Source organism: Odocoileus virginianus, chromosome 11 (assembly GCF_023699985.2).
Source record: "Odocoileus virginianus isolate 20LAN1187 ecotype Illinois chromosome 11, Ovbor_1.2, whole genome shotgun sequence".
Lineage (NCBI taxonomy): Eukaryota > Metazoa > Chordata > Mammalia > Artiodactyla > Cervidae > Odocoileus > Odocoileus virginianus.
In genome coordinates this window covers 45435213-45449840 of record NC_069684.1, presented here as the reverse complement: position 1 = coordinate 45449840, position 14628 = coordinate 45435213, and the positions used below count along the sequence as shown (strand labels likewise).

The following is a 14628-nucleotide window of genomic DNA, read 5'->3' as shown; positions in this document are numbered from 1 at the left end:
AAAACAAAAACAACCTCTTCCTCAAATGTGGTGAAGTATTATTTTAGTAACACTTTTTTGTCAATAAATAGTAAGTAATAAAGTATAATTGATTACTTTAGGAAATATAGAAAAGAATGAAAAATTACTCAATTCTAATTCTATAACCAGACCTAGGGTCTGATAATATTTTCTTTAGTATACTTTCCATCTGACTGAGTGCAGATGTGTAAAGGTCTTTGGTATACATAAAATTTGATATGTCCTCCCTTCCCACATACCTCTGTCTTCCCTATGCATTGCTATATGTTGGATCCTCAGTTTTCCTTTATCTCTATTCATAACCATGGTTGAGCCCATGTTTGAGTCCTATAGATGAGGTAGGACTCCCTGCTGCCTACTTATGTATCTGCTTATATCCTCTGTATCAAGTTTGTCTCCACTGTAATCTTTGTTTGCCTTTTTCTCTCTTGATTATAAGACTCTTAACTAGCAAGTATCATATCTTCCTTGCTTATTATTTTATCTTTAGCATGTAGTTGAAGATCTGACACAATGTTTGTTGACTGGCTGAATGAATGGAACTTTTCCCATGTCAATACATAGTCTTTGAAAATATTATTCTTAGTGGATTATAACATCCCTTTGAAACAGTGATTGATTTTTCCATTTATGTTGGCAAAGCTGGACTTAAGCCATATCTTAATGCTTCAAAATATCTAGTTTGCTGTTCTTCCAATAATATCACACTACTTTTTAGAAAACTAGGAATAGAAGAATAAGGAATAAACAGAACCTGAAGTTAGTAGAAAGAGACAATGAAGACTGGAGTAGAAATGAATAAAATAGAGACTAAAAAGAAAAACTAGAAAATATCAATGAAACTAAAAGCTGGTTCCTTGAAAAGGTAAACAAAATTGAAAATCCTTTAGACAGACTCATCAAGAAAAAAAGAGAAAAGGGCAAAATAAAATCTGAAATGAAAGGGGAGACATTGCAACCAAATCCACAGTAAAAGAAAGGATCATAAGAGATACTATGAACCATTTTACACCAGTAAAATGAACAACCCAGAAGAAATGGATAAATTAATAGAAATGTGCAATCTTCCAAGACTGAACCAACCAGAAAGGAGTATATGAACAGACCAGTTACCCATAATTGAAATTGAATCAGTTAAAACCAAAGTAACAAAAACAAAGCCTTTCCAAAAAACCAAAGTCCAGGCCAGGTAGAAAATATTTGCAAGCAATGTAATCAATAAGGGCTTAATTTCCAAAATATACAAACTCATATAACTCAAAAACAGAAAAACAATCGTCCAATTGAAAAATGGGCAGAAGATCTAAATAGACATTTCTCCAGAGACATACAGATGACCAATAGGCACTTGAGAAGGTGCTCAACATCCCTAGAGAAATAACAAATCAAAACTACAGTGAGTTACCTCCCAGAAGTCAGAAAGGCTATCATTAAAAGTCTACAAATAACAAATGCTGGAGAGGGAGTGGAGAAAGGGAGCCCTCCTCTACAATTAGTAGGAATGTAAGTTGTTGCAGCCACTGTGGAAACAGTATGGAGATTCCTCAGAAATCTAAAAATAGAATTAGCATATGATATAGCAGTCTCCCTCCTGGGCTTATATACATACAAAACTATAATTCAAAAAGATAAATATACCTCTATGTTCATAACAGCTCTATTCAAAGTAGAAAACAGAGAAACAACTAAATATCCATTGACGTATGAATGCATAAGGAAGATGTGGTCCGGTTTGACAATGGAATATAACTTACCCATGAAAAGAAATGAAATAATGGCTTTTGTAGCAACATGGATATAACTAGAGATTGTCATACTAAGTGAAGTAAGTCAGAAAGAGAAAGATATTGTATGATATCATTTATGTGTGAAATTTAAAATATGACACAAATGAACCTATCTGTGACACAAAAACAGAATCATGAACCTAGAGAACAGCCTGGTGGTTGCCAAGGGGGATGAAGTTGGGGAAGGGATAGAATGGGAGGTTGGGGTTAGCAGATGTAAGCTTTTATATATATATATAATGGCCTTGCTGTATAACATAGAGAAATGTGTTCAATATCCTATGATAAACCATAATGGAGAATAATATATTAAAAAAGCATGTGTATATATAAATATATATAAAACTGAATCACTTTGCTCTATGGTAATAATTAGCATTGTAAATCAGCTGTACTTCAATAAAAATATTGATCAAAAAAAGAAGAAAGAACTATAGCCCAGTATATTTGTTACTATTGTGAATGCAAAATTTCTTAACAAAATTTTAACAAACCAGATTAAAGAAAATATGTAAAAAAGGTCATATGTTATGATTAAATGGAGTTTATCATATAATGCATTTGTATTAAATCTGAAAATCATCCATCTAAGTTCATTATATTAGAAAAGAGAAACTACATGGTCATTTCAACAGGTGCAGAAAAGGCGTTTGAAAAAAATCCAATACCCTTTCATAACAAAAACACTCAACTGGTTAGGAATGGAAGGGAACTTAATCAACTTGATTAAGTGTATCTACAAACAAACTACAACTTATATAATATTCAGAGGTAAAAGACTTGATACTTTCTCCCTTAACACCTGGAACAAAATAAGAATGTCTGCTCTCACCACTTTTATCTAATATTGTACTGGTAGTCTTCTCTAGACCATTACAAGGCAAGAAAAAGAAATAAAAGGGAAACACATTGGAAAGGAGGAAGTAAATAGCTCTTCTTTTTAGACTTTATGGTTACATGTGTGGAATATCCAAAAAAATAAAAGCTATTAGAACTAGTAAATGAATTTATTAAGGCTATAGAATATATGGTCATCATACCAAAAGCAATTATATTTCTAAATACTAACAGAAAAGTTGGAAAATAAAAAAAAATTTAAAACTCCAAAACAGCATAAAAGAATACTTAGAAATAAATTTAGTTCATGGTTTGCAAGACATTTTCACAGAAAATTACAAACACTGAATTGGATAATTAAAGATATAAAATGGAGAGCTATACCATGTTCATGGATTAGAAGACTTAATTTATTAAGATATCAGTTTCCTCCAAATTGATCTATAGATTTAATGTAGTTCCACTTAGAATAATAGCAGAATTTGTCTTATGAAGTCTACAGACTGATTTTATACAAATTGTATATGGAAGTTAATGACGCTGTATCTGATAGCACAACTGTCAAAAAGTAAAAGCCTCATGTTACTGCTCCTAAATACTATTATTTAAGTTACAAACTATGCCTATCAGTTTTTAAAAAAGAAACTTACCTACGATCTGGGAACAGTTTTTGCCTTTGAAAAGTTTTTTCAAACTTTTTAAAAAATTTATTTCTAATTGGGGGAAAATTGCTTTACAGTGTTGTGTTAGTTTCTGCTGTCCAACAACACAAATCAGCCATAATTATACATCTGTCACCTCCCTCTATTGGACCTTAATAGAGAAACTGAGTGTGTCAGTGACGGACTTACAGATGTGTACAGAGAATTAAGATTTAGTCATATGTTTAAATAATTTTTACTCAGTTTTCTTAAAATCATCATCTCCTCCCCTTCTTCTTTTTACCTCCAAGTAAATGCTAGTATTGATAAAAACTTCAGGCCTGTGATATAAAATACTTCTAGGATCAGCTTCATCTTAGAGTTACGGTGGGGGATTTGTATTATTTTGAAATAGAATTTGTGTTGACTTTATATTTTATAGAAGAGAAATATTTGCATCATTTACGATTCTTTATTAATGGGAATTTTTTCCTCGTTTTTATAGGGAAGAATGGACAGAAGCTATCCAGGCTGTAGCAGACAGACTCCAGAGGCAAGAAGAAGAGAGAATGAATTGTAGTCCAACTTCACAAATTGATAATATAGGAGAGGAAGAGATGGATGCTTCTACAACCCATCATAAAAGAAAGGTAGAAGAGAACATTTTATTCCCCTTTTCAGCACAACATTTATGTGTGTGGAAGAAATATGTCAACAATTGCCATTTGCAAAAATTGTTAGCCAGTTATCTTATGATATGCCATTACATTGGTGTGAATGGTTTTTAATCAGGTGAATCTTAAACCTGTCACCATTTAAAACCACATAATTGAAACGTCACTTTATTTCAGTGTTTCAGCAACTAGCACTGAACGCTGAAAGGACTTGTTAGGATGCAGTGACTGATGTGCCTTCATACTACTTTGTAATTTGCATTTTTCCCTTACTGTTTATTTTAATACTATTTTAGAAACTTGGAAATAAAATGTTTTCCCTAATGATTTGGTCTTTTTCCATTTGGCATTCTGTGTTCTCCTGAAAACAGAAGCTTAAATGGCTCTGTGAACTTCCTGCTTGGTGCTCCAGCCTCACTAATATCAGCAGGAAAGTGAGCAGTCTTGGAAATTACAGCTTTTTATTTTAATGGCTGCTTCTAAGCCAGTGAAGGAAACAGACTTTTCCTATCCTCAGTGCTCTAGAATAATAAACACCAATTTATGTATTTATGGGAATTGTAAATTATGTTTTTCATTACAATAGAATATTGAAAGGCATCTTCCTATGCAAAAAATGGTATTTTAAGATTAAGGGTATAAGTGTTCAAAATAGATGAACATGCCATTTTTTTGTGTTAGAATATATTTATTATATTAGATTTTAAATTAACCTTCAGGTTGAGAAATGCTAATTCTTAAGATAATTATCCATGTAACTTTGTATTAACACAGTGATTAAGAACTCTTTGGTGTTAGACTGCCTGAGTTCAAATCTCTTTTTCCTGGTACTAAAGATATGAAGGTAAGCTTTGCATTTACAATTTAGATTTAGTTAATTTATCCTTTCCTTATCTGAAATTGCTGTTCTAATTAGAATTATATTCTATGCTTGATCTTGACCAAATGTCTGAGAGCCCTGTGTAACTTCCTTGAACACTTACCCTCTACTTGTTGGCTGTACTGTATCCCTCTTTTCTTTTGAGTCACCTTATCTACCCTGTGCCCTTGTTCCTTAGTTATTGCCAAGAGAAAAACACAGTCTAGCTTTACCTCCTCTCAGAGAGAAAGAAGTTCCTTTTGCTCATGTATGTTCACATGTACACAATTAATTTGAAATTTGACTGTGCTCATAAATTTAAAGTCATATCCTGATTATTCTCATCCTTTGAGTAATAAACTACTTCATTCAATAGCAAACTATACCAGCTGTAGAATTTCTGAATAACAAAGATTAATAATAAGATGTTGTATAAATAGAGGTTGAAATTGGAAAGTTTATAACACTCTTTAACTAGAAATACTGGTGTTAAAAATTTTGGAAATGAAAATGGAAATTTACAGAACTTTGAATAAAGAGAGACCAACATTTTGAATGATACAAAAATGGAAAATACTACTCTTTCTGTTGGGGCTGCTTGTAAATGATTTTTAAAGCATAATACATTTTCCCGTTTGCAGTTACCAGTGTCGATTGTCTTACAGTTTCTCATCTTTACTAGTTATCACTTGTAAGCATTTATTTTACGTTTATTTCATGCTAGGCTCTGAGCTGTACTTTCATATGTATTATCTCACTTGATCCTTATAGGAGTCATACAAGGATAAGCACTGTTATTATTCCATTTCACACTTGAGTCATCTGATATTTAGAGAAGTTAAATATCTTGTTCAAGAATGCAGTGACTTTACACACTATGCAACTTCAGTATGCAGTCTGCTTTTTATTGATTCACATATCTTGAGCTTCTGCAACCTCTATATTGTTATAACATAATCAAGCTATATTAGAAAGAAAATTATACAGACAGCCTCTCATTTTATACTTTGTTTCTCAAAATAGTATGTCGTATTGTTGCTTTTACACAGTGGTTGGATATTAATTAATTTCACTTTGTATTAGAGCACTTTTGGAAAAATCAGTAGAATTTGAATATTATAGAATACTGGTGGAAAGGGAAACTTTTGTTGTCCTAGTACTTGTGTTCAAGTCCTGGATCTACCATGTGTATTGTTGTGGGGGAAGTTACTTAATTCTTCTGTCCTTTAGTTTCTTGTCTGTAAAAGGGAGATAACAGTGGTATTTACCTCATAGAGTTGAGAGGATTAAAATATAGCTGGGAGTGTATGTAAATTGTTTATATACTAAATGCTCAGTGAATATTAGCTAGTATTAGATAGTATTTTACTTTATCCACATAAAGATAATTAAACATTCACATATTTTTGAAACAGAGTCTCTTAGAATTCTCTTGTTGAAACTAAGTCTCCAAAATGAAAAATTGATAGTCAGAAGTATTATTTTGAATTTTGGAATGGGATCCATTTTCTTATTTGGCCTGTATCTTATTTCCTTGTAATTTTAATATTTCATTTAAAATGAAATGATATAAAATAGTTTGAAATAACAGTACAGAAAAAGAACATTTGTACCACTAACTAACTGTTCTAGAACAATGCTAATAACTTGTTTCAAAAGGGTGAAATATTGCTATCACTTCCTTAAGATAAATGACTCTAAAACTAGTTGACACTTGAACAGCACAGAGGCTTGGTGAGCCCCACCCTCTGTACAGTTAAGAATCTGCCTTTAACTTATAGTTGACCCTCTGTGTCCGGGTTCTTCTCTGTCTGTGGTTCCTCTGAAGCAGCGGTGCATCCGTGTCCACAGCAGCTTTGTATCTGCCTATGGTTGTGCATCTGAGGATTCAATCAATAGTGGATCCAAAAGAAATCGATTGAAAAAAATCCACACATAAGTGGACCCATACAGCCCAAACCCATTATTGGTCAAGAGGCAACTGTATATCTTTTGTGAATGTTACTTATAAAAAGAATTGTATAAATTCAGATTATTTTTAATTTTAGATTGTAAACCCAAATATTCTGTGATAAGAATATCCTCATAATTTCTGGAATACATTTTCTTTGTTCACTTTTTGACAAATAGATACTAGGAGAAAGAGAATAGCTAATGGTAATGGTAGCTATGATGAGAATTGTCCTGACTGTTCTCTCTTGTTTGGGTCAAACAGATGGTTATTTTTTCTTAGTGGTAGAGTATTGCCATTGTATCTGCCCTTCAGATTGAAACTCTTGGAGAGGGAAAGAGATGGTAGAGAGAAGAGGCAACAGCCTTGCAACCAGATTCAAGTGCTGATCTTTGTTTAAATTAAAAGATGATGTTTCAAAGGAATTTGATTAGAATACTCAGAAATATCTAATCTTGGTCTGCCAAGCTGCCACTATCTGGACCCTGTTGGGTACGTAAAGGGCCACAGTAAAAGCATTAATAGCCAAATGGGAATAAAGTATTTGCTTAGTTTTTAAATGATCAATATAGACTTCTCTGGACATAGCTGGTTATCATCTCATGACTTAGGAAGTATAATCAGTAAAGTATAATTCAGTTCAGTCACTCAGTAGTCTGTGACTCTTTGCGACCCTATGGACTGCAGTACTAAAGGATAGTTAGTACCTCCTATATTCCCATTATGTCTGATTCCAGTTCTTGGAATTTTATTATTTAATGCCCGACTACCATAACTCATAGCAATCACTGGCATACAGAGAAGGAGAGAAAGAAAAGAACAGACCTGAAATCAAGTCATTTCTCACTTCCTCCTTAGAGGGAGGAGCAGCATAATCAGTGTTGTATAAATTGATAAGATTAGACCTTCTCCTTTCGTTGGGAAAAATCACTTGAGGAATGGAGGAGAGATGTGGGCAGAGAGATTTACTTCTTGAAAGACTCCTTTTCACTGCTTGAACCTTATTTGGTGTATCTCTTACATTGTAAATGTGTGTGGAATTGACCTTTTTGGCCAAACTTGCTAAAACCACTGTATCCTTTTCCTCGTATTCCTCTTCATTTATATATATTTGTAACCTAATTTGGGGGTTTGGGGGCTTGACAATTATTTTTCTTACAATCTAGTGTGTGATCTGAATATACTTTTCAAAAATTTATTTATTTATTTTAATTGGAGGCTAATTAAAATATTGTAGTGGTTTTTGCCATACACTGACATGAATCAGCCATGGGTGTACATAAGCCCCCCACTGTGAAGCGCCCTCCCACCCCCCTCCCCACCCCCTCCCTCAGGGTTGTCCCAGTGCACTGGCTTCGAGTGCCCTGTTTCATGCATTGAGCTTGGACTGGTGATGTATTTCACATATGGTAGTATACATGTTTCAGTGCTATTCTCTCAAATCATCCCACCCTCGCCTTGTGTATGCACATGCATCTTTTAGCCTAAAACAGCTACATTGATATGTTACAGAGATTATGTACAGGAAAGAGTATAATTCTGTAAAAATATTTTGTAATAAATTCTTAAGTTTGGGTTTTGGAGCATTACTTTTCTACAGAGTATCTAATGCTTTTATTTTAAAAAAGTTTTATTGAAGTATTTTTATAGATGTTTCAGTTATTAAAAATTTTTATTTAAGTATAGTTGATACACAAAATTATGTTAGTTGATTTATAATATTGTGTTGGTTTCCCCTTTGGTAATCATAGTTTGTTTTCTGTCTGAATGTTTCTGTTTTGTAAAGAATTCATTTGTACTGGTTTTTAAATTTCCACATATAAATGATGTTTATTGTCTTTCTCTATCTGAATTACTTCACTTCTTCTAGGTCCATTCATGTTGCTGCAAATAGCTTTATTTCATTCTTTTCTATGGCTGAGTAATATTTCATTGTATGTATGTGTATATATGTACACACACATGTACATTTACACACATACATATGTGTGATATGTATATTACATGTATACACATACACATATATACATGTGTGTAAATGTACACACATATGTACATTTACACATATATACATAAACACACATTTGTTGGTTTACTTGCTCAATTGTGTCCAACTCCTTTGCAACCTCATGGATTATATAGCCTGACAGGCTCCTCTCTCCATTGACTTTTCCAAGCAGGAATACTGGAATGGGTTGCCATTTCCTACTCGAGGGGATCTTCCCGACCCAGAGATCAAACCCACGTCTCTGCTGTCTCCTGCATTGGGAGGCAGATTCTTTACCACTGAGCTACCTGGGAAGACCGGATATTAACACATACCACATATTTATCCATTCATCTGTTGATGGACACTTAGATTGCTTCTGTATTTTGGCTGTTGTAAATAGTATGTCATGCTCTTAATTTTAAATAAAATCTTATTGTATCTTTGCTCTTAACACTATCCAAAAAAGAAAAATAAGTTGCATTTTATTTGTAAAGAATAGATATTCACTTTGTATACTGCACTGCAGATGAGCATTTGCTATCATGGATACTTTTTAATTTTTCTAAAGTTTTATCAAACTGAATCTGATACAACCTAGATATCTTTGAGAGATGAGTAGATAGAGAAGTTGTGGTACATATATACAATGGAATATTTTTCAGCTGTGAAAAGGAACACATTTGAATCAGTCCTAATGAGGTGGATGAACCTAGAGTCTATTATACAGAGTGAAGTAAGTCAGAAAGAGAAAAACAGATTTTGTATGTTAACACATATATATGGAATCAAGAAAGATGGTATGATGAACTATTGGCAGGGCAGTAGTAGAGACGCAGACATAGAGAACAGACTTGTGGACATAGCGGGGGAAGGAGAGGGTGGGATGAACTGAGAGGGTAGCGTGGAAACGTATACATTACCATATGTACAATTAGGTAACCAGTGGAAATTTGCTGTATGATGCAGAAAGCTCAAATCAGGTGCTCTATGACAATCTGTAGGGGTTGGAGGGGATAGGAGCGGGGAGGGAGTTTCAAGAGGGAGGAGACACATGCATACCTGTGACTGATTCATGTTGATGTCTGGCAGAGACCAGCACATTATTGTAAAGCAATTATCCTGTAATTTAAAAGAAATTTTAAAAAATGTAAGAATAAAAAAAACTTCTCTAAAAATAGATATGATAAATGTTTCTTATTTAATCATATAGAATGCTTTGTTAGTAACATAAATTTCCATGTAAATTCTTTTTTTTTTAAAAGATTGACAAACTGACAGAAGCTGTGAAATTTGGTGTTAAAGCTGTCATCCCCTTTTTTAACCTCCTTGTCCCTAAGAATTGCAGTCCTTAAAGAAGATAGTACTATTTCATTATTATATATTGCTTTTCGGATGAAAATGTTATAAAGCAGTTTATAAATTCTTTTCTAATCTTTATCCTCAGAGTTCAGTTTCAGTTTATATATTTAGTATTTAATAATGGAACACAGTACCATTTTTCAGTACTTTTAGATATAAAGTGAGAGAAGGTACTGTTCAGATGAAGCTTTGAGCAATAAAGTATCATATGGCTTAGTCACAAGACGTGGATCAAAAACCACAATTCGATTGCTGCGATTTATGTCAGAGAATGTTCTGCCTGTTTTCCTCCCAAGAGTTTTATAGTATGCAGTCTTAACATTTAGGTCTTTAATCTACTTTGGCTATATTGTTGTGTATAGTTTTAGTGAATGTTCTAATTTTGTTGTTTTACCTGTAGCTGTCCAGTTTTCCCAGCACCACTTACTGAAGAGACTATCTTTTCTCCATTGTATATTCTTGCCTCCTTTATAATAGATTAAGTGACCATAGGTACATGACTTTATCGCTGGACTTTTTATCCAGTTCCATTGATCTATGTTTCTGTTTTTGTGACAGCACCCTACTGTTTTAATGACTATAGCATTGTAATATAGTTTGATGTCTCGGCTTCAGATTCCTCTAGTGTCATTGTCTTTCCCTGGATTGTTTTTGGCTATTCAGGGTCTTTTGTGTTAACATACCAATTAAATTTTTTTTTGTTCTACTTCTGTGAAAAATAATGATGCATAATAATAAATATCCCCTCACTTTCAGTCTGTATGTGTCTCTAGGTCTGAAGTGAGTCTCTTGTAGACAGCATATATATGGGTCTTGGTTTTGTATCCATTTAGCCTGTCTGTAACTTTTGGTTGGAGCGTTTGATCCATTTACATTTAAGGTAATTATGGACATGTGAGTTCCTATAGCCATTTTATGAATTGTTTTGGATTTGTTGTTTTTTTCTGATTTGGTGGTACTGAATTCTCTTATTTTTGTTTTTCTGTAAAGCTTTTGATTTCTCTGTCAAATGTAAATGAGAGCCTTGCTGAATAGAGGATTCTTTTCTTTCATCACTTTAGGTGTGTCATAACACTTTTTTCTGGCCTGCAGAGTTTCTGCTAGAAAATCTTCTGCTAGAAAACTTTATGAGGATTCTCGTGTATGCTATTTGTTGTGTTTCCCTTATGACTTTTAATGTTTATTTGTCTTTAATTTTTGTCAGTTTGATTAATGTGCCTCAGTGTGTTCCTCCTTGGGTTCACCTTGTACAGGATTGTCTGTGATTCTTAGCCAAGTGACTGTTTCTTTTTTCATGTTAGGGAAGTTTTTGGCGATAATCTCTTCGAATTCTTCAAATATTTTCTCAGGCCCTTTCTCTGTTTCTTGTCCTTCTGGGACTCCTATAATTGAATGTTAGTGCACTTAATACTGTCCTAGAGGTCTCTGATACTGTCATTTCTTTTCATTCGTTTTTCTTTATTCTGTTCTGTAGTGGTGATTTCCACCTCTGTATCTTCCACCTCACTTTTGTTCTTCAGCCTCAGTTATTCTGCTGTTGATTCCTTCTAGTGTCTTTTTCATTTTAGTTATTGTATTGTTCACCGCCATTTGTTTGCTCTTTAATCTTCTAGCTCCTTATTAAACATTTCTTGTATCCTCTCAATTTGTGCCCCGAACTCTCTTTTTGGATCATCTTTCCTATCATTAATCTCAATTCTTTTTCATGTTGATTTTCTGTCTCCTGTTCAGTTAGTTGTTCTTGTGGGTTTTTATCTTGTCTCTTGGCTTGCAGCACATTTCTCTGTTGTCTCATTTTGTCTTTCTGTGTCCGTGGTCTCTTTTCCATAGGCCATGGGACCGTCGTTCCTCCTCTTTCTGACGTCTGCTTCCTGGTGAGAATGGAGGTCCACGGGCTTATGTAGGCTTCGTGGCGAGTGGGATGGGTGCCTTCCCTCTCGTAGGTGGAGCTGGGCCTTGTCCCTCTGACGGACAGGGCCATATCAAGGGGTGTGTCTTGATGTGGCTGTGAGCTCAGTGTGCATTCGGCCGTCTGTCCTGGTGGTTGTTTGGCCTGAGCCTTTGCAGCTCTGGAGCTTGCAGGTTGTTGGATGCGGCCAAGTCGTGGTGCCAAATACGGACCTCCAGGAGATCTCACATGGATTGATATTCCCTGAGACTTCTGTTACCAGTGTTCTTTCCCTTACAGTGAGTGACAATTGACTATCACTTACCCAGGAGAGTCTCTAAGACTCATGAAAAGTGAAAGCGAAGTCGCTCAGTCATGTGCGACTCTTTGCGACCCCATGGACAGTAGTCTGCCAGGTTCCTTCGTCCATGGAATACTCTAGGCAAGAATACTGGAGTGGGTTGCCATTTCCTTCTCCAGGAGATCTTCCCGACCCAGGGATTGAACCCGGGTCTCCCACTATGTAGGCAGACGCTTTACTGTCTGAGCCACCAGGGAAGTGCTCTAAGACTCATCAGTCAGTCAGTCAGTCAGTCGCTTAGTCGTGTCCGACTCTTTGCAACCCCATGAATCACAACATGCCAGTCCTCCTGTCCATCACCAACTCCTGGAGTCTACCCAAACTCATGTCCATCGAGTCGGTGATGCCATCCAGCCATCTCATCCTCTGTCATCCCCTTCTCCTCCTGCCCCAATCCCTTCCAGCATCAGGGTCTTTTCCAGTGAGTCAATTCTTTGCATGAGGTGGCCAAAGTATTGGAGTTTCAGCTTCAGTATCAGTCCTTCCAATGAACACCCAGGACTTATCTCCTTTAGGATGGATTGGTTTGATCTCGCAGTCCAAGGGACTCTCAAGAGTCTTCTCCAACACCATAGTTCAAAAGCATCAATTCTTCGGTGCTCAGCCTTCTTCACAGTCCAGCTCTCACATCCATACATGACCACTGGAAAAACCGTAGCCTTGACCAGATGGACCTTTGTTGACAAAGTAATGTCTCTGCTTTTTAATATGCTATCTAGGTTGGTGATAACTTTCCTTCCAAGGAGTGAGTGTCTTCTAATTTCACGGCTGCACAGGTGGGTTTAACCCAGGTTTCCATGGAGCCATCACTCTGTGCTGGGTACCAGCATGCGGGAGACCTTGTGTATATCCTGCACGATGTTTCCCCCAGCCCCGTAGAGCTCCTGCTCTCAAGCGCTGCTGGCCTTCAAGGCAAAATGCTCTGGGTGTTCTTTTTTCCGACCCCATACCCTCAGATTGGAGGGCTGTTTCGCGTGGTAACATCTAAGTAGCCTGTGTGGGTTTGATATTTTTCTGTGTGAGGGTTGTTTTTAGAGTAGATGGCTGCCACTTTTCTCTGTTGGCCATTATCACATTGATGGGAGTCTGACTGATGTCTTGGTGACCAGAGCCTGCACTGAGTATTCAGCAGGGCCTCCTCATTGCTCTGTGATTGTCACTGTCAGAGGTGGGATCTGCTTCCTAGTTGCTGGTGTAGAGGCCCCCAGATCTGTTCCTTAGCTTTTGTGTGTATGATCTGCAGTGCAAGGTAGGAGGGATTAGAGCACTCATGCTGAAAGGGAAGACACTGTAGCTGATCACCTGTGAGTGTGCTCTGTTGTGTCACCTGTCACCCATTGTGTGAGCTCTCAGATTACTTCCGTGGCACTGCTCTCCACCCCACCGCAACTGTGCGTATGCCATCTGTTGGCCCTGGTGTCTCCAAGATTGTTTTCACCAGGCCACCAGCATAGGTCCACTGAAGTCAGGCCCCAGGAATGCAGTAATCATGGGTATGGACCCGTTGTGGGCACTATGGAGGCAACTCCGACTCTAGCCTGGCCCAGTCCCCACATGTATGTGCTGAGAAAGTCTACAGCTGCAAAAGCTTGGCTGCGGGAGCACTCACTGGTTGTCTGTTCAGATGTTCTTTAGGTGCTGAGTTTATAAGGCTGGCCTCGAGAGTGTCAGTTTGCCTTTTGGGCAACTGAGAGGAGAGATTCTAGCTTTTCTTTCTTAGTTGCATATCCCCTAGGGCATAGCTGTGGCTTTAGCCTCAACCTCTTCTTGTGGGCCATCCAAAGGGGTCTACTCCCGAGGTGGCCCTGGAACACATGAGTTTGCCTGGGTGAGTAGGGGGTATAAAGGCTGTGAGGCGACTGGGATCACGGAGCTCTGGCGGCAAGAAAGTGTGGGGACTATGGTGGCCATAGGCATGAAAGAGTCAGAGTGCTGTGGCCCTTCCCAGCACTTGGCCGCATGCAGGAGATTCATGCTCGGGTGTTGATGAGGTGTGTGGGGAAGCTGGCTCTACCTTGAGCCCAGTGGTGGCTTCTCAGGGTAGCCGGCAGCTGTGAGTGTGAGAGAGTGTCCCGGCAGAGGTTCCTCCCAGCGCCCGGCCACAGGTGTGAAAGAGCCAGCCCCACCCGGGACCCTTTCCAGCGCCTTACAACTAGTGTGAGAGAGCCAGCCAGCAGGGACCCTTCCTAGTGCCTAGGCGTGGAGAGCCAGCCCCTGTAGGCTGTCTTCCTAGTTGCTGGAGAGCTGCAGCAGTGGAGAG

General features: G+C 37.0%; 1 protein-coding gene across 7 annotated transcripts in view; it reads left to right on the top strand.

The window, feature by feature from the left end:
• AKT3 (AKT serine/threonine kinase 3) overlaps positions 1 to 14628 on the top strand; it is a 264755-nt gene that overhangs the window by 156489 nt on the left and 93638 nt on the right. For all 7 annotated transcript variants that reach the window (XR_011490377.1, XM_070474384.1, XM_070474383.1 and 4 more), the window contains one exon: positions 3792 to 3936. Coding sequence is in view for 6 of the 7 variants with exons in the window: in XM_070474384.1 (XP_070330485.1) it covers positions 3792 to 3936 (145 nt within the window). In the remaining variant the exon portion in view is untranslated. The remainder of the gene's footprint in view (positions 1 to 3791; positions 3937 to 14628) is intronic.